This window comes from Schistocerca piceifrons, chromosome 1, assembly GCF_021461385.2.
Source record: "Schistocerca piceifrons isolate TAMUIC-IGC-003096 chromosome 1, iqSchPice1.1, whole genome shotgun sequence".
Taxonomy (NCBI): Eukaryota; Metazoa; Arthropoda; class Insecta; order Orthoptera; family Acrididae; genus Schistocerca; species Schistocerca piceifrons.
Window position 1 is genome coordinate 277,016,126 of NC_060138.1, and position 22,626 is coordinate 277,038,751.

At 43.6% G+C, this 22,626-nt stretch overlaps 1 protein-coding gene across 1 annotated transcript in view; it reads left to right on the forward strand.

Annotated features, from left to right (window-relative positions):
* Window positions 1–22,626, forward strand: part of LOC124795361 (regulator of G-protein signaling 11) — a gene marked incomplete at its 3' end in the record, with an annotated part of 224,942 nt that overhangs the window by 100,871 nt on the left and 101,445 nt on the right. The window contains exons 5-6 of the mRNA XM_047259363.1: window positions 16,780–16,851; window positions 19,786–19,980. Coding sequence (XP_047115319.1) covers window positions 16,780–16,851; window positions 19,786–19,980 — 267 coding nt within the window. The remainder of the gene's footprint in view (window positions 1–16,779; window positions 16,852–19,785; window positions 19,981–22,626) is intronic.

Genomic DNA, 22,626 nt, shown 5'->3' on the forward strand with positions numbered 1-22,626 from the left:
TGTTTGTTGCTAAGAGGTCAAGTGTGACTTCCCAACCATTTACACTTCAAGTCAGCTCCTGAATTAATCGTTCAAAATAATTTTCTGAGAAAGCATTCAGTACGATTTCAGACGACGTTTTATATCTTCTACCAACATATCGAAGGTAGATTGAAGTCGTCAGTAACTGTAATTGTATGAAATGAGACTCAAGTTTTCATTGAACTGCTCAGCAACCGTATCATCTGAGTCGGAGGGTGGTAAAAGAAACCAATTATTAGTTTATTCCGGTTGTTAAGTATAACTCCTAGCCGTACTAACTCACAGGGACTATCTACTTTAATTTCAATACAAGATAAACTACGTCTAACAGAATCAGTGACGTCTGTATTTAATCTATCTTTTCTTAACACAGTTAGGTCCTCTGTAAAAACTTCGGCTAAACTTAACTCCAGCTTCAGCGAGCTTTCGGTACCTGTAATCTTTTGTGCTACAGCACTTTCTATTAGCACTTGGAACTCTTGTTCTTTCCCATCACAGCTACGACAGTTTATAATTACAGTATTGCTTGTTTCTATGTCCACCCCCCTTCCTATGTTCGTCCTCCTCCCTTTGAATCTCAAGCCCTTGCTGCATTTTCTCAAGACCATCTAACTTAAAAAATCTCACAGTCAATTCCACAAACATTCTGCTACCCGTGTAGCCGCTTGTGCGTGTATAGGACATCTGACCCCATCACACTTTGGCGCAAGTCGATAAATTTGCAACTTACACGATCGCGGAATTGTCTGGACCTCTGATTCAGACCCTCCATTCGACTTTGTACCGAAGGTCCGCAAACGGTCCTGTCGACGATCTGCATTCATCTCTCCAACAAGACTGGCAGTCTTTACCACTTCAGCTAGCGGTTCGGAACCAGAGAGAATCAACTTTAGTGCAGAAACAATGTCTGGAAAGGACCAGTTAGAGTGCAAAAACAAGGTCTGGAAAGAACCAGTTAGAGTCAAAGCTCAAAATTAGAAAAAAATTCCGAGTTTGGCGAGACCAAAAAAGAGACAAACACAAACATATGACAATTCCGCGAATTTTCTGAGTTCAGCGCAGTCAGTGACAAAAAAGAATCAAATATAATCCGAACGAAGAAAGCCTCTAGAACAGGAGCAAACGCTGCCGTAAAATGCTACTGACTATTATTCAAAGAAAATGCTACCCCAAAACAAATGTTCAAGTCCATACAGGACAGTCCCAAGTTTAAGTTTCCTGTATGATGAAAACGATCGGTGTGTCGCAAAATAAGATAAAGTCCAGAATTCCGATAAGTCTACATACATAAACACTAAAACGAAGTTTGCGTCATCATTGTAGCGGCTCCAAAGTGCGTTTCCGAGTGAAGCAATACAAAAGCATTCGGCCCCTGGCGCAGGAAGGCCACTCGGAGTAGATTCGCTGCTCAAGACCCGTGAGCTGGCCTAAGTACAACCCTCACCGCCAGGGTACAGCCGGTCATGCTTACTGTCACGTAGCAAGCGTATGAAAGAAATCCATGGGGCTAGCGACCTCTGCTGGCGTTTCAGTCGTTGTCTGGTGGCCATTTGTAGCGTGGAATCTCTCAAGTGTCGGCTGTAAGAAAGACGGCTGCCCGCTTATCTTCTGAATAATGTGTGTTGCTGGTAGCAAAGGGATAGGCCTCCGACACAGCGGGTTTGATGCAACTCCCCATGCTAATCTATCACGTGAAAGTCTCTTCATCTCTGCATCATTGCAGCAAAATATATCAATTTGAGCTTGCTTGCTGTATTGAAACCTTGGTTCCGCCTACAAATTTTATGTAACACACTTCCCTTCTTTACAAAATTGTCTCTTGATTCCTCAGGATTTATCCTGTCAGCTTGTCCCTTCTTTTAGTCAAATTGTGCATAACTTTCTGTTTTCGTCTATTCGTTTCAGTACCTCCTCCTTAGTTATTCAATCTTGTAGTGTAATCGTCACCGTTCTTTTGTAGCATCATATTTCAGAAGCTTTTACTCTATCCCTGAATGGTTTATCATTTACATTTGACTTCTGCACAAGGCTGCACTCCAAATATACTCGTAATTAGAAAATACTGCGTAAGATTTAAATTTACATTCAGTGTTTTAACAAATTTCTCTTTTTCAGAAATGCTTTTCTTACTACTGTAGGCCTGAATTTTATATTCTCTCTACTTTGGTCATCGTCAGTCATTTAGCTACCCAAAAAGCAAAAGTCATTGACTGCCTTCAGTGCCTCATTTTTTTAATCTAATGCCCAAAGCACTGCCTGATGTTATTCGTTTGGATTTCATTTACTTTGCTTTTATATTGTTGACGTTTTCTTATACCCTCTTTTCAAGATATTGTCCATTATGTTCAAATATTCTAAGTCCTCTTCCTCCTCTAGTAGAATAAGAGTGGTACCAGCAAACCTCAAAAATTTTATTTCTTCTCCGTGAACGTGAATTCCCCCTCCAAATTTATCCTTGGTTTCCTTCATAGCTGCAGCCCTGTCGCACTTCTTTCTCAGCTACTGTTTTCCTTCCGTGTCGTCCCCTGAGCCCTGTAACTCCAGTCTTGTTTCTTTAAAAGTTGTAGATAATCTTTCGCTTCCTGTATTTTACCCTTGGTTTCTTCAGAGTTTCGAAGTGTGTATTCCGGTGTACAACGTCCAAAGCAATCTCTAAATCCCTAAATTCTATAAATGTTGGTTTGTCTTTCTTCAACCAACATAATATGATAAATTGTAGGATCAGTATTACCTCTTATGTTCGTACATTTTTCAGGAACCCAAATTTATCCTCTATGAATTCAGCATCTACCAGCTTTTCCAATCTTCTGTAAATAATTCGTCTTAGTTATTTAACAACCACGACTTATTAAAATGGTAGTTCAGTAATATTTACAACTGTCAGCATCTAAAGTTTTTGAATTGGAATTATTACATTCTTCTTAAAGTATGAAGGTATTTCATCTGCTTCATAAATCTTGCAGTTGTTGTTGTTGTGGTCTTCAGTCCTGAGACTGGTTTGATGCAGCTCTCCATGCTACTCTATCCTGTGCAAGCCTCTTCATCTCCCAGTACCTACTGCAACCTACATCCTTCTGAATCTGCTTAGTGTATTCATCTCTTGGTCTCCCTCTACGATTTTTACCCTCCACGCTGCCCTCCAATACTAAATTGGTGATCCCTTGATGCCTCAGAACATGTCCTACCAACCGATCCCTTCTTCTGGTCAAGTTGTGCCACAAACTTCTCTTCTCCCCAATCCTATTCAATACTTCCTCATTAGTTATGTGATCTACCCATCTAATCTTCAGCATTCTTCTGTAGCACCACATTTCCAAAGCTTCTATCCTCTTCTTGTGCAAACTATTTATCGTCCATGTTTCACTTCCATACATGGCTACACTCCATACAAATACTTTCAGAAATGACTTCCTGACACTTAAATCTATACTCGATGTTAACAAATTTCTCTTCTTCAGAAACGCTTTCCTTGCCATTGCCAGTCTACATTTTATATCCTCTCTACTTCGACCATCATCAGTTATTTTGCTCCCCAAATAGCAAAACTCCTTTACTACTTTAAGTGTCTCATTTCCTAATCTCAGCATCACCCGACTTAATTCGACTACATTCCATTATCCTCGTTTTGTTTTTGTTAGTGTTCATCTTATATCCTCCTTTCAAGACACTGTCCATTCCATTCAACTGCTCTTCCAAGTCCTTTGCTGTCTCTAACAGAATTACAATGTCATCGGCGAACCTCAAAGTTTTTATTTCTCCTGCATGGATTTTAATACCTACTCCGAATTTTTCTTTTGCTTCCTTTACTGCTTGCTCAATATACAGATTGAATAACATCGGGGAGAGGCTACAACCCTGTCTTACTCCCTTCCCAACCACTGCTTCCCTTTCATGTCCCTCGACTCTTATAACTGCCATCTGGTTTCTGTACACATTGTAAATAGCCTTTCGCTCCCTGTATTTTACCCATACCACCTTTAGAATTTGAAAGAGAGTATTCCAATCAACATTGTCAAAAGCTTTCTCTAAGTCTACAAATGCTAGAAACGTAGGTTTGCCTTTCCTTAATCTTTCTCCTAAGATAAGTCGTAATGTCAGTATTGCCTCACGTGTTCCAGTGTTTCTACGGAATCCAAACTGATCTTCCCCGAGGTCGGCTTCTAGCAGTTTTTCCATTCGTCTGTAAAGAATTCGTGTTAGTACTTTGCAGCTGTGGCTTATTAAACTGATTGTTCGGTAATTTTCACATCTGTCAACACCTGCTTTCTTTGGGATTGGAATTATTATATTCTTCTTGAAGTCTGAGGGTATTTCGCCTGTTTCATACATCTTGCTCACCAGATGGTAGAGTTTTGTCAGGACTGGTTCTCCCAAGGCCGTCAGTAATTCCAATGGAATGTTGTCTACTCCCGGGGCCTTGTTTCGACTCAGGTCTTTCAGTGCTCTGTCAAACTCTTCATGCAGTATCGTATCTCCCATTTCATCTTCATCTACATCCTCTTCCATTTCCATAATATTGTCCTCAAGTACATCGCCCTTGTATAGACCCTCTATATACTCCTTCCACCTCTCTGCTTTCCCTTCTTTGCTTAGAACTGGGTTTCCATCTGAGCTCTTGATATTCATACAAGTGGTTCTCTTATCTCCAAAGGTCTCTTTAATTTTCCTGTAGGCCGTATCTATCTTACCCCTAGTGAGATAAGCCTCTACATCCTTACATTTGTCCTCTAGCCATCCCTGCTTAGCCATTTTGCACTTCCTGTCGATATCATTTTTGAGACGTTTGTATTCCTTTTTGCCTGCTTCATTTACTGCATTTTTATATTTTCTCCTTTCATCAATTAAATTCAATATTTCTTCTGTTACCCAAGGATTTCTACTAGCCCTCGTCCTTTTACCTACTTGATCCTCTGCTGCCTTCACTACTTCATCCCTCAAAGCTACCCATTCGTCTTCTACTGTATTTATTTCCCCCATTCCTGTCAATTGTTCCCTTATGCTCTCCCTGAAACTCTGTACAACCTCTGGTTCTTTCGGTTTATCCAGGTCCCATCTCCTTAAATTCCCACCTTTTTGCAGTTTCTGCAGTTTTAATCTACAGGTCATAACCAATAGATTGTGGTCAGAGTCCACATCTGCCCCTGGAAATGTCTTACAATTTAAAACCTGGTTCCTAAATCTCTGTCTTACCATTATATAATCTATCTGATACCTTTTAGTATCTCCAGGGTTCTTCCATGTATACAACCTTCTTTCATGATTCTTAAACCAAGTGTTAGCTGTGATTATGTTGTGCTCTGTGCAAAATTCTACCAGGCGGCTTCCTCTTTCATTTCTTATCCCCAATCCATATTCACCTACTACGTTTCCTTCTCTCCCTTTTCCTACACTCGAATTCCCGTCACCCATGACTATTAAATTTTCGTCTCCCTTCACTATCTGATTAATTTCTTTTATTTCATCATACATTTCTTCAATTTCTTCATCATCTGCAGAGCTAGTTGGCATATAAACTTGTACTACTGTAGTAGGTGTGGGCTTCGTATCTATCTTGGCCACAATAATGCGTTCACTATGCTGTTTGTAGTAGCTTACCCGCATTCCTATTTTCCTATTCATTATTAAACCTACTCCTGCATTACCCCTATTTGATTTTGTGTTTATAACCCTGTAGTCACCTGACCAGAAGTCTTGTTCCTCCTGCCACCGAACTTCACTAATTCCCACTATATCTAACTTTAACCTCTCCATTTCCCTTTTTAAATTTTCTAACCTACCTGCCCGATTAAGGGATCTGACATTCCACGCTCCGATCCGTAGAACGCCAGTTTTCTTTCTCCTGATAACGACATCCTCTTGAGTAGTCCCCGCCCGGAGATCCGAATGGGGGACTATTTTACCTCCGGAATATTTTACCCAAGAGGACGCCATCATCATTTAATCATACAGTAAAGCTGCATGCCCTCGGGAAAAATTACGGCTGTAGTTTCCCCTTGCTTTCAGCCGTTCGCAGTACCAGCACAGCAAGGCCGTTTTGGTTATTGTTACAAGGCCAGATCAGTCAATCATCCAGACTGTTGCCCTTGCAACTACTGGAAAGGCTGCTGCCCCTCTTCAGTAACCACACGTTTGTCTGGCCTCTCAACAGATACCCCTCCGTTGTGGTTGCACCTACGGTACGGCTATCTGTATCGCTGAGGCACGCAAGCCTCTCCACCAACGGCAAGGTCCATGGTTCATGGGGGGGGGAGGGGGGGGGGGAGAAATCTTGCAGACCAGATGGAAATATTTTTAGTGGCTGATTCACTAAAACATATCAATAATTCAGAACAGAAAGAATGCTTGAAAAACATTTTTTCGACGTATGGCCTCCAGTGTTCTATCAGTTTCTTCCCACAATATCAAATATTCCGTCTTGTCTGAAGTTACTTGCTCATTCGTTTCCATAATACTTTCTTCAAGTTGATTGCATAAAAGCCTTTCACGTTACAGCTTTCCCATTTTTGCTTAGTTCTGGCTTGCCATCTGAGCTCCAGATACTCATAATATAACTGCTTCTCTTTCCTCTAAGAGTCTCTTTCTTTTTCTTGTACTCTGCGTCTATCTGTTCCCTAACCATGTGTGTTTCTGCAGCCTTGCATTTTCCTCTAGTCATTTCAGCTTTGCACCTATTTTCATCTCGTGTTGCAAAAGTCTATATTCCCTCTTCATTTGCTGCACTTTTTTTATTTTCTTCTTTCGTCAGTTAACTTCAGATTTTCATGTGCTATCCAAGGAATTCTAATGCATGTGCTCATTTTCCTATCTGATCCTATGCTGCCATTACTATTCCATCCTTCAAAGTACCCATCCGTCTTTCCATTCCGTTTCTTTCCTCTGTTTCCATCAATCGTTGTCTAATTCTCTGTTTCAAGCTCTGAACAACCCATCTCCTTAATTTCCTACTTTTCTGCAATATCAGTTTTAATCTGCAGTTCATAACCAATAATTTATGGTCAGAATTCGCATCTGCTTCCGGAAATGTTTTCGGTTTACATAATCAGTCTGTAAACTTTTTGTGTCTCGGAGTATCTTCCACGCATACGATCTTGCTCTTGAGATCTGTTACTGAACAATAAACAATAAAAAATCAGCAAAAAAGCTAACAGTATTACGAAAGAGGGTGAGCATCAGTACTATATTCAACGCTTCAAATAACGTGTAATAGCCCACATATCTACGTTCTTTGTTATATTCGACTACCATCGTCGTACAAGGTGCTTTTGTACACGCATTGTTACCACACACATAAAACGGAAGGAAGGTTGGGTTTAACGTCCCGTCGACATCGAGGTCATTAGAGATGGAGCACAAGCTCGGATTGGGTCAAGGGCGGGGAAGGGAATCGGCCGTGATCTTTCAAAGGAACCATACCGGCATTTGCCTAGAGCGATTTAGGGAAATTACGGAAAACTTATGTTTGGATGGCCGGACGCCGGGGTGAACCTGATGCGAGTCCAGTGTGCTAACGACACTGTGCCATCCAGCTCGGTGGAAAAACACATATAAACACGCGAAGCCGCACTTGATTAAAAATGGGACGTGGAACAGATGAGTTTCAGCGAAACAGTTAGCCAAACAACAACATTGTTTACCCGAAAAATCCGATAATTGAAGAAACGTTAGTTCAGTTTAATGGATGCACATAATCAAGCGGCGAATTATTGGGAAAAACACGTTTATGAGACGGACTCAAATTGCGACCTGGCCGCTTCTGATACACCTGTCTCTGCACGATACTGCTCTGTAAAAATTCACTACCATTATATGCTTCCAAAAGATTTATGAAAATGCATTGTAAAACAAACCATCGGCTTATCGAATGCCCGTAAAAGAGAAGGTTCTATTACACGAGCATGTACACTGAGTGGCATAAAAAGTGAACCACCCAGGAGGGAAGGACGGAACGAAATGAAACTTTACGGGTTGAGAGTGTATGTAATTTCATTTCATTGATTGTAAAACCGAGTCAAATTCGCAAAGAAGTTGGCAGTATGAATCAGCTTACCAGTACGACGGTGCATCTCCTATAGCCTAGATGCATGCAGCGGTTCAGTTGGGAAGGGTGCCAGAACGCCGTTGTACACTCTCCTGAGGCGAGCTGTCCAACAACTGTTGAACAGATCCTTGATATATCGTGGATAATGGCAATGGGACGGATTTGACGTCCGAGCTGATCCCACAAGCGTTCTGTTGACGACGAATCTGGGGATCCTGCTGGCCACAGGGATCTCTCAACATCACACACAGTGTCCTGTCGAAAAATGGTACCAAGATGTAGTCTTGTGAGAGGTAACACATGAAGGGGCAAATTGAAAAATGACAACAAGATGATTTCCTGTTAGAGATAACACATGAAGACATAAGGTGTCCGTGATGACGTACGTTTGTGCCATCAGAGTTACATTAACCACCACTTCCCATGAAATGAAGCTAAACCGAATGCCTCCCCATACAGTGATGCCAGGAGCGGTACTTCCGTGTGCGGCGGCGCGGTTCTTTCCGTCCCTTTACGACGAACCTGCACCTACCTGTGAACATTGTCTCAGCATATCATCAGTTGGGAAGCCGAATGAAACCTACTGTACTTCGGCGTGAACTTTTCGGGAGAAAGTTTTCACGCAAATGAAAGGTTGGAAAATTTGTCCTAAATTAATATATTCTGAAACTTAGGTGAACAAGTATCACTGCCAAGCCCGTGCTATTCTTAACACAGTCACTCACAATCCCTTTCACTCACGTTAGCAAGTTTATGGTGTTGCATTTCCCGAAAACGGAAAAGCTACAAATATATGGATAGTTTTTGATTCAGAATGCTCGCCAAATATTAAGTGTGTCGGTACCAAATGCAGTCACAGTTTTTAGCCACCGACCTGCTCAATATGCCACGCGGAATATCTGTCTTTTCTCGCCACAAAATTCACTTAAAATTCCGAAATTTCTACACGCCCATCGGAATAATTATGCCGTCACTTTACCACACTTTTGATGTATGAAACACTGCTAGATCCGGCAACTTGTCATTTCCATCGCAACTACTACTACACACGTCCGCTCTGTTTCATGGCTAGGCTCCGACCCTTCTCTAGAATACTCTATGTCTTCTCTACCAGCAGAGAAAGGCGGGCGAAGAATACTGCTTTACCATTGGTCAGTTTACTCAGCAGCCAATAGCAAAACAACATTCTCCCGCGTCAATCCTCGCTTTTCATCAATAACCAATCGCAAAATAGTAAACCTAACGACTGCACTTTTTACCGACGTAATTATCTAATATGCTGAAGTTTTGCTTATGCATAAAGTTATTTACTATTGTTATTTATACCTGAATTAACTTTCCCTTTACCATAAACTTACTTTACAAATCTATTCTACAAAAATCCCCTTTGTCCATATCCATACTTCTTCAAAATGTTCCCACACTAAATCCTACTACATAACTCGTTAAACAATTATCTTCATATTAACCTTAAACCACACTCACGCGTCATTCATACTGCTAAAACACATTTATAACATTTTACATGCTCAAAAAGACGTAATAACACTTTATGAAAATACTAGAACAGTTCATGAAAAACGTTCTATTACTTTAGTGCACTCTATTGGGCACAATGGAAACTAAAATCACAGTCCCCCTATCCAATATTGTCCTCTGTCGGCTGATACATAAACTACGTGCGCGTCCAGTCTCGCGTCACCATCTGTCACTCTACAGCTCTGAGACACATCTCCCACTTAACCCCCTCCAAGGCAGGATCGGTATACGGCGCTACGCCTCACATGTTTCTCCAAATCATTGGGAGATTGGGACCTCTCCAGAGGTCGTTACCATACTCACCGACCATGATCATCTGTAATTAGCGCAGAACCACAGTTTATCGCTGAAAACATTGCGACGCCACTAATCAGTAGTCAAACTTCCCCGTCAAGACACCACAGTTGGTGTTAACAACAACCTGCCCATGGAACGGCAGTTCTCTAGTGCAGCTGCTGCCTCTAGTGCAGCTGCTGCTAGTCTCGGACATCTGGTGCAAGGCGAAACAGAATGCTGCAGGGATCCCATCACTCGGAATCTCGGGTAGCAGGCACAGATGTGCAGTGATTACGATGCGCTTGGCACACAATACGGCGATCCTGCCTTATGGTGGTCAGAGATAGTACACCGGAACCTTGCCAACGAATGTGCCTGACCTCAGGTTCGCACGCAGTCCAATGTCGGACGACTGTCACATCCAATTGCCCAAAAAATCTCGATTTTGCACGAGTCGACCAAACGACTACATGAGACCCACAGTTAAGACCATTTCAACTTCTTAGGTGCTGATAACGCTGTCTCACGCAAGTTCGCGGCATCTCTGTGTCCTTTACAGTGGTCTCTCTACATGTGCCGCTCCTTGTATACGCAATCCGGCCTGGAAACAACACTCAACGCGAATAACAATAATCCACTCTGGTGACAGTTGTATCTGTCATAGAGAAATGCAACTCTAATCATTTACGTACACACCTATTTTGTGTAAGGTAACGAAGATGCTCTGACATCCGAATATGACTTCACAGTCCTCCAGTTTTTTTGTCAGGCAGTGTACGTTAGTGGAATCAAGTTACTTTCACTAACGCGAGTGGCGGTCCTCGCAGTCACCTTACATGTTTCTGACTTGTTCGTGTTGTTTGGACGACGGTTTAGTCAACATCTATATCTATACTCTCAAAGCCACTATACAGCCTATGGTAGGGATTACTCGCCTTGTACCAAGTGTTACGGTTCCCTTTCTTCCGATCCCTACGGGAGCGATACGTTAGAGGTTGTTGTTGATTCGTAGATTTCTCATTTAAGTAAGTAAGCTTCCATGGGATAGTTTCCCACAGTCCGCAAATTCCTCGACTGCGTGACATCCTTTGGATTCTTGTGTATGGAGAAACACAAAAATAATTAACTTAGGGAACGGCAGTTACAAAGGTAAAGATAGCTGATCAACACGACGAGAAGCCATAGAAACGATTCATCATGCTTTGGGGATCGTCGAAAGAGTGCCACAGACCGTAGTTCGAGGAATTCATGCGGGTGTAGAAGAAAGAGAACAACATCAATGAGGTTAATGGCATTGTGAACTACTGTTATGATCTGAGAATCGCAAATACATAAATATAACCATACAATGTTCTTACGAAAACAGTTAAGTAAAGAAATATTTGTAATGTGTGTGTGTGTGTGTGTGTGTGTGTGTGTGTGTGTGTGTGTGTTTGTGCGGTATGCATGTTTATGCATGCGCACGTACGTACATACAGTCTGCATGTGGAATCGGGTATTACAATTTCATAATTAAATTAAAACTATACATATCCTTACCTATACCCAGCAAAACATTGTCAAGTAGGTGACGTAGCGTAATTTCTGTCATAAATTAATATTTCTTTCCATCACACTCACGAATGAGGTTTAGGAGGAATTAATGCTTGGACATGTTTATGCAACCCTACTGAAATCTTTACAAACTGCATGAGCTCTATATTAGGGGGCTGAAGATTATTGTAGGTTCCCCTCTCGGAAAATTGTTCCTGGAAATTCAGCAAGTATGTTTTCGTGAGGTACACAGCATCTTTATCCTAAATTTTCGTAACACCCTATTTCGGTTATCTGCAACTGGCATTGTGCCTGATTCACTTCATTACACATTGTCACTCCCGAGTATCTGTATGACATGAATGTCTCTGATTGCGAACCGTTAAAGGTGTAGTGAAAGTCTACCATCTTTTTACGTTTACTGGTGTGCAAAACTCTAGATTCCTCTGTATTAAGCACAAGATGATAGTATTCTCACCAAGCTAGTATTACATTTTAATCCACCTGTTCACTACCTGATCAAAAGTGTCCGGACCCCTACTAGTGGACGTTGATACGGGATGCGTCAATCCCTTCCCCTTCTGATGGCTTCTGGGGACACTTTCAGCGAGGTGTCTGAATGGCTGTGGAGGTATTTCAACCCATTCTTTGTCAAGAGCCGATATTCAAGAAGGTAGTGATTTTGGACTTGGGATCTGTTGTTAAGTCGAATTTCTACTAACTCATTCCATTGAGGACATGTCGGGACTCTGAGCAGGCCAGCACATGTCAGGCATATAATCATGTAATTGTCAACAAAACATTGCCTCACAGATGCTGCTTTATGACAGCACGAGCTGTCAGTCTAGACTCAGCGGAGGAGCGCCTCTGAGGATGTCCAGCACAGTCCTGGACGAAACGCCGGGAACAGAAGAGTTTCTTGGGCCACGATGTCACATCCCGAAAGGTTTACCAGCAACTACACACGTTTCCAGGTAACGTTCTCCAGGCATTCGCCCAACTCAAATCCTTCCATCGGATTGCCACAGGGTACAGCGTGATTCGCTACTCCGTATCACTCGTTCAGTCATCCATTGTCTGGTGGCATCACTCTTTAAAGCTTCTCAAGCGCCCCATAGGACTGACTGCAGAAATGCGTGGTTTATGAAGAGCTGCTCGACCTTGGTGTGCATTTCTATTTAACACCCTACGCGTAGTCGTTTTGCTAGCTGGATTGTTGGTAGCGCTTTGGAGTTCACGAGTGGCTGTTACTAAAGTGACATCCAGTAGCTATTCCACGTACTCTTCTGACCAACTGGTTATGGTGTTACTGCATCTCTACTAACGGCACAATACTTCCTGCCTCCTTTTATACGGTCAGTTTCGTCTCTCGTGACATAAAGTGGTCAATTCCGCATTACATAGGCGTGTCCTGATACATTTTCATCTGATAGTACATGTTTGTTACGTTACTGTATGACCATCGTATCTGTATGTTCGAACGGCTCTCCGGACACTATATTCTGGTGCACCATATATTAGTGCATAACTGCAAGTTCCCAATACGGTCAATGGTCTATATTCAGCAACCAATCATGAACTGTAATAATAGGTAAACTTCACAGTGGACACATCACAAGATTGTGTGTATTGTGGCGGCATCAACATTGATGCGGCGGGCAGTTGTCCGTTACAGCTGATAAGCAGTTGAAAAACGCGTGCCTCACATGTATTGCTCGTTCAAGACTTTGCTGAAATACTTGTTACCGCCCATTGGCTCCCGATCTCAAAATACTGAGCCTAGAGTCTTCTTCCGGCTGCAATTTTGATCATAATGGTTTGGAACGCCCTGTACAGCAACTTCTGCAAATATAATTTCTTAACAGATTCTGTTGCATGTAAGCAATGATCGTTTATTTATTTCTTAAAGTGTGACTTTAGAATAAAAGGGATGATAAGTAGGTGAATACTTTCCTTTAAGGCTTATATAAATGTGTGGATTATTTACAAGGACTGATGCACAACAACTACAAAACAAATAGATGAAACGAAAAGCAGAAAAAATACGGAGCACGGCGTTTGTAAATTTAAAAAAATATTTTACGGCTGAACCCAAGCATTCTGTGGCTAAAGATTAACATGCCGCCAAGTAAGGAAAAAACAATAAAATTATTACCTATCATATTATCAAATGTAATGGAGAATTTAGATTGCAAGGTATTTTTCCAAAAACGCATGCGCTCATATTGTACATCGGGGACCGAACCGTCTTATGAAGTTAACCAATTCATTTGACTGCTCGCCCGAAGTGTTGCCGTGTGTGCTGCAGCTACTCAGAATACAGCGCGTGCCTGACAAGCACAGCAGAACACTCACATGGACAATTTGAAAGCTTTTACCCTAGCAGAGAGATGGCGTTGTTATTAATGAAAAGCTGCTTTTATTTTCGACATTTTTTATGCTAAGCAACAATTCACAGATCATGTTAGCCAGTAAAACAATAACAAACAGAGATGTAGACCGTAATCTGACTAAGTAATAAGTTACACTAATTTATAATATGAAACGATACTATTATTTGCGATTATGGCCACTCACAATCCCCATCAGGTTTTACAGAGCACTCCCCACCACACACGCACCAGCGTAGTAAATAACCGATTCTCAAACTGTATACAGATACCAGAACACAAACGAAAGGAGACCGAAAAACACACAGCAATAGTTGGCAACACTACATACAGTGAACACACAGCCAACACACAGTCAAAGCGAAGTGTTCGAGTGAAATTGACGTGAAATCACCGAAAATCGACATTTTTGTGTTTGCGGTAGAACTAAGTACAACTCCAGGACCACAAGTATGGAATAATAAGTTCAGACAATCGTAGGTAGAATCAAGTATTAATTTAACCTTATGGAACTTGCACCAAAAAACGTCCTTACATAACAGTAAGAGAATAAGAAAAATCTTTACTATAGTAACATACCTGGACACATCACATAAAGCAGTTATTAATAAACACAAAACAAAAATCTTTAAAATCTTTGGACACATCACATAAAGTAGTTATTAATACACATAAAACAAATTCGTATTACAGGGCATTGAAAATCTTTCAAAAATAAAAATCAATGAAACACTTACGGCACAAAAAACAGCCTTTCATTAAGTTACGTAACGGAACGTAACTCTAGGAATAATTTTCGTACGCTGATACATGCTGCGCACTAACGTAGGCCAATACATGAGAATACATTGTCTTTTATGGAGTTTGAAATAGTTATTTTATGTGTATTTCATTGAAATTTAGAAGGAACCTTCATGCTTCTTCATTCTGAATAGTTAAGAAATGACTAGCCATATTTTGAAGATAATCCATTTGAAGGATATCCACAATACTCCGACCACAGACTTATTCGAAGAATTAATCGTGAGAAAATTTTGTGCAACTTGCTCACCGTATTTAGTGTTGGACGCTGATCACTTCGCAACTACATTACCAACAGTCCTCAACGGATTTGTTGCTCAGATGACACCCAGTGACTAGTCCGCGCTGGAGTTACTGAACTCTCCTATGGTCAATTTCGCGTTACATAGCGGTGGATATTTTTTATCAGATAGTGTATATGACAGCCGCATCGCCGGAATAAATTCTGGCACTGGACCCTGTTCTCTATAGCGAGTCATTCACGTCTCAAATAAATGCTAATGGTGCTATCACTCGCTCGTGGCCCAAACTAAATATCACTTCCGTGTCTTCAGGTGACCGTATATAGAATAGTGTGCTGCGTTCTGCCTGCTAAGGAATTTTCAGTTAAACCGAAAGCCTGGTTGGATATCCCACTCAGACGTATTTCCTATTATAGGCGTCAGTGTTGTGTTCAATAGAAAGCGTTGTGGAAGCCCAAAGAGCATTGATTGTGAAAAGGGCAATTTGAGATTCACGTGATAGTTACCTTCGGAAACTATTCGGGTTTTAGTGTGGAGAAAATAAATTTGTTTCAGGTAAGCAGCTGTGGATGGACAAATAATCTTCTTCTCAGTAATCCAAATTGTCAAACCTCATATGAACAAGATAGTGCACCATGTTGCTAAAAACATGAATTGCAACGACATAAATTGAGTTCCGCCTGATTCGTATGCGACCCTCTTAACGTAATTGTCTTGTAGAGACCCTAAACTCTGTTCGGTGCAGTCATTTGACTATACAAAATGGTTGCTACAAGAGACCACTAGAGAACTTTGCTCTGTATAACAATCAGTGCAGATGCAAAGTAATGCAAATGTCTGCCAGACACTCTGTTAATGAGTTCTCATTTAGTTTTCCGCACGCCCGCGTACGTGTCAAAGTGATATGACAACCTTTCTGCTTAAACGATTGTTAGATGTCAAAAAATTGAAGATGACTCCGAACACAGTGCGACTTAAAGAAACATTGCATTGCACTTATCAAGTATACTGACGCAAATCAGTCGTAAGGATTCAGTTATATAAGTAATTTGCGCTACGATTAGCAAGTCAGCATAATTTCCTATACCGTTATATCTCTTCTTTGCTAGAGAGCCTTTGCGTCTCGGTTTCCTCCTACTGGCAACCCAGGCAATTTTCGAGTCTTGAACTTTGAGCCCTCATGGGAGAGACATCAGTGTCTCGCTAGCACAGTCTAGCGGCGCACATCTAACCCGCAGCTCTGGTCTAGTGGCTAGCGCTACTGCCCCTAGAACATTGCGTTCCGGGTTCGATTCCCGGCCGGGGTGGTGATTTGCTCTGCACGGAGACTCGGTGTTTGCATTGTCCTCATCATTTCATCATCATTCGTGATAGTGGCTAGATTGGACTGCGTAAAAAATTTGAGTGTGAAAAAATTGGGACTTTGTACGGGCGCTGACGACCGCGCAGTTCAGCGCCCCACAAACCAAACATCATCGTCATCATCATAACCACAAGCCTTTATGCTGAATGAATTTCCAGCAGTAAGTTAGACGTCTATAGCTGTAAATTGTATACCTGTCTTGGCCGCGCGCCCTCCCCCCTCCCCCTTCTTCCCATCAACTCGTCGTCATCTCGACTATGTGAATGATGTATTCTGAGTCGCACTTTTAGTGATGTCTCATTCTCTAACAAGGCCTAAAACACGAGAGTGCAATGAAACACGTAGGCCTGCCGCTGTTCTGTACCAGTTATAAAGGTTGAATAACCTGCTGTGAAAAACATCATTAACAACTGACAGCATCTCCGAAGTCATGCTTGCAAATTCGGGGCTAAATTCAGATCAAGGACAGCCGAAATATGTTTATGCGGAATTAAGTTTGTTCCGATGGATCAAGCACGCATTGCATTTGGTCTGCAAGGCTATGTGTTTCTACTAATCGTTTTTGTCCTGTTTCAGGATGCACTCACCAGTCTGAGGAAGAATCTGCAAAACAAGTGGGACTTCATAACGATGCAAGCTGAAGAACAGGTAAATCAATAGCTTGTCGCTTAGGCAATAGTGATGCAGATTTAAAAAAAAAATACATTTTCCCATAAATTTCAGAGTTTCAGAAATACTGGAAAAAGCGGATGAAATAAAGAATTACTTACTACATATATTGCTACTAGTACTACAACAATTTATACTACTTTTGCTGCAACAAAAATATTAGTAGGCCCTATAACTATAGCAGTCACCTTTACTGTGATTTAGCAACAACCATTACTAAAACTTGTGCCATTAATACTAATACTCTTGCTATTGTTTCCGTTGGATATGTTTTGGTCACTCACCGTCAGAAAAGTTAAGTAAGATATTGCCTCGTTAGTTAGCTACACTGGTGTCCAAAATTGAAGCAAAAAACCGCTATTTCTGCTTACTGTGTCTAATTCACGATATAGTCACACAAACTGTCAACAGATGTTCTGCATGAAAGGTGGCATTTCGGTCAACGGAAAACCACGCCAACGACGAGGTGAGGGCACATATCAAACGGAGTAGTGTGCATCTTCATATTTTCGCAGCGCAAATACTGATCCATAAAATTTCTGGCATGCAGCCGCATAAATTTGACCTCTTCTTCCAATATTTTGGCTGAATACCGTCCAGCCATCTTCAGAGTGAGCCGAGGTGACTGACGCTCCAGCACTTTCTCCGTCCTTTTAAAGCCGTGGACCGCAACACTGCGCATGCGGCCACAGATACCCAAGGCGCCAGAGACGTTAATCGGCACCAAAGACGTATGGCATATGCATGGAAATAGATCTATGGCTGCGCAGTCGATCCACACGGTGATATCGATGTATCACAGTAAGCTGCACCGTCGCGACGTCTTTGCGATTTTATCACAGAAATTGCCAGATTCCAAGATTTGTTCAAGCTGAAGCCGCTATCTCTATTAATTAAATTCATCGCCAAGCGAATTTCAATTGCTTCCTTCGCTACTGAGTCCCAGAATGATGAAATCGAGGCTAAAATTTCGACGTTATCGTACACCATAGAGTGCCCAGTGTCAATACAGTGCTCCCCCACCGCCGATTTATTCGGTTGTAAGGGCCGGATGTACCTGCGGTGCCCTGTGCATCTCTCCTGGATAGTACGTGACGTCTGTCTGATGTATGAACGGCCGAACTCACAAGGGATCTTGTAAACCCCAGAATTCCGAAGCACCAAACCATCTTTAACGGAACCCAGGGGTGCTACTATCTTTGGTGGAGGGCCAAAAATCACTTTCACTTCATGCTTGCTGAGGACATTAGGTAACTTCATAGTGTTCGTTTGGCTTATCGAAGTTATTTCGTGTGAATTATCAAACTACAGTAAGAAGCAATTTTATGCTAACAATGCGAGAGCAGAAATGGCCGAAGGATGCCGTGCCGCGATTACAGATCGAACGACGGCTGAAATCAAGGCACCCAGTAGTTTGTGACAGGTGGAGGCTGTAGGGCGAGACTCGCGAGCATAAACTGTAAGCGTCTTGCCGCAGCCACGAGCTGTTTCACCGAAGGTTTTGCTGTTATTAGTGGATTATAAAACGGCACATATTCTCTTTGAGCTGCCATCAGAACGACACCTTTGGCAGACAGTCGAAATGAGGTTTAAAAGATTACAGGAAGGAGTGGTCAGAAAGTTGCGGTTCAGTGTCTACGCTGCATGAAGTTTACCACGAGACCAGGAACGGACACAGCACTGTAGCATCCCGAGCGGGCAACAACACTTCCGCGTCCTATAGCGTTGGCAGATCCTGCAGATGGCCAGTCTTAAGAGTTCTGAGGGGTGGCCAGTTTTATTGGCGCCGTAAGTGAATGACTCTCTGCGGCGGCTGGTCGGCGTCAAGGTCTTATGTCTAAGAGTTTATGTAGATACGTTAGAGACCTGGATTTTTCCACAAGTGTCAGAAATACCGAAGTACGTTTCACGTGTCAGAGTCATTTCTAGACGTTTCAGGGGCCCCACATCACTCCAGCTGCACACGCCCGGCACCATTACAGAGCCTCGTCCAGCTTGTACAGTCCCCTGCTGACCTTCAGGGTCCATTGATTTAAGAGGTTTTCTCCATCCCGTACACGTCCATCCGCTCGATACAATTAGAAACGAGACTCATCCGACCAGCAAACATGTTTCCAGTCATCAACAGTCCAATGTCGATGTTGACGAGCCGAGGTGAGGCCTAAAGCCTTGTGTCGTGCAGTCGTTGAGGGTACACGAGTGGGCCTTCGGCTCCGAAAGCCAGTATCGATGATGTTTCGTTGAGTGAGTCGCACGCTGACGCTTGTTGATGGCCCAGCATTGAAAGCTGCAACAATTTGCTGAAGGGTTGCACTTCTCTCACGTTGAACGATTCACTTCAGTCGTCGTTGGTCCCATTCTTGCAGAATCTTTTCCCGGCCGCAGCGATGTCGGGGATTTGATGTTTTATCGGATTCCTGATATTCACGGTACACTCGTGAAATGCTCGTACGGAAGAATCCCCACTTCATCGCTACCTCAGAGATGCCGTGTCCCATTTCTCGTGCGCCGACTATAACACCACGTTCAAACTCACTTAAATCTTGATAACCGGCCACTATAGCAGCAATAACCGATCTGACAACTGCTTGTTGTCCTATATAAGCGTTGCCTACCGCAGTGCCGTATTCTGCCTTGTTGCGTATCTCTGTATTTGAATACGCATGTCTATACCAGTTTCTTTGCCGTTTCAGTGTGTATTCACAGGCACTTGACAAAGGTGATAAATTCCAAAATACTCTGTCTGAATAAAGATTAGTTAGTTATACGCAGCTATTTGGTGCCTCTTTCTAATAATAATACCACTGTCAGTGTTGAAACACTTTGTACGGTTACAGCTGTGGAAATATCTGAGGGTTGGTGAAGCCCACAGCGCACGGAGATGGCAGCTGAAGTCGTTTGCGGTTTTTGCAGGTGCGGCTGGCGAAGGAGCGCAAGAAGGGCGACAAGATCGTGAGCGACAGCCAGGAGCGCGCCTACTGGCGGGTGTACCGGCCGCCGCCCGGCTACACGCACCACCTGGAGCCCGCGCCCGTGCCTGCCTGGGGGCGCGCCGCCGCAGCCGCCGCGCGCGCCAAGAGGCGCTCCTCAGACGACGTCAAGCGTGAGGTGCGTGGGCGCCCGCCACTCGCCGATCTCGCACCTCGCACTCGCACTCGCATTCACACGTGCGCGTTCATGGTGCGGCACTAGAGGCAAACCATTCGTGCAACACTGTCATTTGCGCGGACCAATATTTAATCAGGCTTCCTCCCAAAATACATACATCAAAAAAAAGTTTTGCACCATCCCGATTCCCAGAACTCCTGAAGATAGACGTTGACTGTGGACACACACACAGTCCCTTTGACTGTTCAGAGATGTCACTAAACCCGACCAAAGATGTAAACAACCATGCAGACGGAGGGGTCTGACAGCCGATCAGTTCCAGTAATTCCACCAGGAGCAGGTGCACGGCTCATGTTGTCTGTAGCTCAACCATGTCTAGACGGTCAAAACCGCGGTTACATCATATCCCCATTGTTACTTTGTGCCAGGAAAGTCTTTCAACAAGGCAAGTGTCCAGGCGTCTCAGAGTGTACAAAAGCGATTTTGTTCGGTCATGGAAGAGATACAGAGTGACATGCCTGGTTCAGGCAGCCCAAATGCTACCACTGCAGTGGATAACCGCTAGCTACGGATTTCGGCTCGGAGGAACCCTGACAGCAACGCCACCATGTTGAATAATGCTTCTGGTGCAGCCACAGGACGTCGTGTTACGACTCAAACTGTGCGCAAAAGGCTGCATGGTGCGCAACATTACTGCCAATGTCAGTTGCGAGGTCCATCTTTGCAACCACGACACCATCCAGCGCGGTACAGATGGGCCCAACAACATGCCGAATGGATCGCTCATGATTGGCATCACGATCTCTTCACGGATGAGTATCGCATAATCCTTCAAATAGACAATCGTCGGAGATGTGTTTGGAGGCAACCCAGTCAGGGTGGCCGTCCTTAGACACACTGTACGGCGAGTGCAACAGGGTGGAGGTTGCCTGTTATTTTAGGGTGGCATTATGCGGAGCCAACGTGTGCCGCTGGTGGTCATGGAAGGCCAATCAGTTACAGTCATTCCACCAAGAAGGAGGTACACGGCTCTTGTTGCCTGTAGTTCAACTATGTCTAGATGGTTGATACCGCAGTTCCATCGCACCGCATTCTTACTCTGTGCCAGGAAGGGCTCCCAACAATGGAAGTGTCCAGGCGTCTCGGAGTGAACCAAAACGATGTTGTTCGGACATGGAGGAGATACAGGGAGACAGGAAATGTCGATGACATGCCTCGCTCAGGCCGCCCAAGGGCTACTACTGCAGTGGATGACCACTACCTACGGATTATGGCTCGCAGGAACACTGACAGCAACGCCACCATTTTGAATAATGCTTTTCGTGCAGCCACAGGACGTCGTGTTACGACTCAAACTGCGCGCAGTAGGCAGCATGATGCGCAACTTCACTCTCGACGTCCATGGCGACGTCCATCTTTGCAACAACGATATCATGCAGCGCGGTACAGAAGGGGCAAAAACATGCCGAATGGACCGCTCAGGATTGGCATCACGTTCACTTCACTGATGAGTGTTGCATGTGCCTTTAACCAAACAATCTTCGGAGATGTGTTTCAAGGCAACCCGATCAGGCTGAACGCCTTAGACACACAGTCCGGCAAGTGCAGCAAGGGTGAGGTTCCCTGCTGATTTGGGGTGGCAATATACGGGGCCGACGTGTGCCGCTGGTGGTCATGAAAGGCGCCGTAACGGCTGCACGATACGTGAATGCCATCCTCCGACCGATAGTGCAACCATATCGGCAGCATACTGGCGAGGCATTCGTCTTCATGGACGACAATTCGCGCCCCCATAGTGCATAACGACATCGCTCGACTAGAGTGGCCAGCATGTTCTCCAGACACCAACCCTATCGGACATGCCTGGGATAGATTGAAAAGGGATGTTTATGGATGTCGTGACCCACCAACCACTCTGAGAGTTGTACGCCGAATCGCCGTTGAGGAGTGTGACACTCTGGACCAACAGTGCCGTGATGCACTTGTGCATAGTATGCCACGACGAAATACAGGCATGCATCAATGGAAGAGGACGTGTTATTGGGTATTAGAGGTACCGGTGTGTACAGCAATCTGGACCACCACCTCTAAAGGTCTCGCTGTATGGTGGTACAAGATGCAATGTGTGGTTTTCATTAGCAATAAAAAGTGCGGAAATGATGTTTATGTTGATCTCTATTCCAATTTTCTGTACAGGTTCCGCAACTCTCGGAACCGAGACGATGCAAAACTTTTTTTGATGTGTGTATGTAATTCAAGTTTCTTGCAGCACGCCGACGCTTGGGCAAATTCAGACGCGCATAACGCGTGTTGATCTGCACAGGGCAGAGATCATTTTTGTAACTTATCAGTGCAATTTGGAACGCAATGTTGAGGCGACTCGCGCCTGCGCCTGCTCGGGTGGCGTTGTGGTTGTGGCACATTTTCACGCTCCACGCTAACAGTGTGGCACTGCGGGAGAGGTGAGTCAGGGAGAGAGAAAGCAGTCTTCCCTTCGACACCGCGCATATGTCCGGACGCACTGTTGGATGTCCAAAAAATATTGCCTTCCTACTAGAATAGTAAGATTGCGGTAGTTTTCCTAGTAGCTTTGGTCAGTTAAGGTCATACCCGCTTTGCTAGTACGGGAGGTGTATTTCATACCTA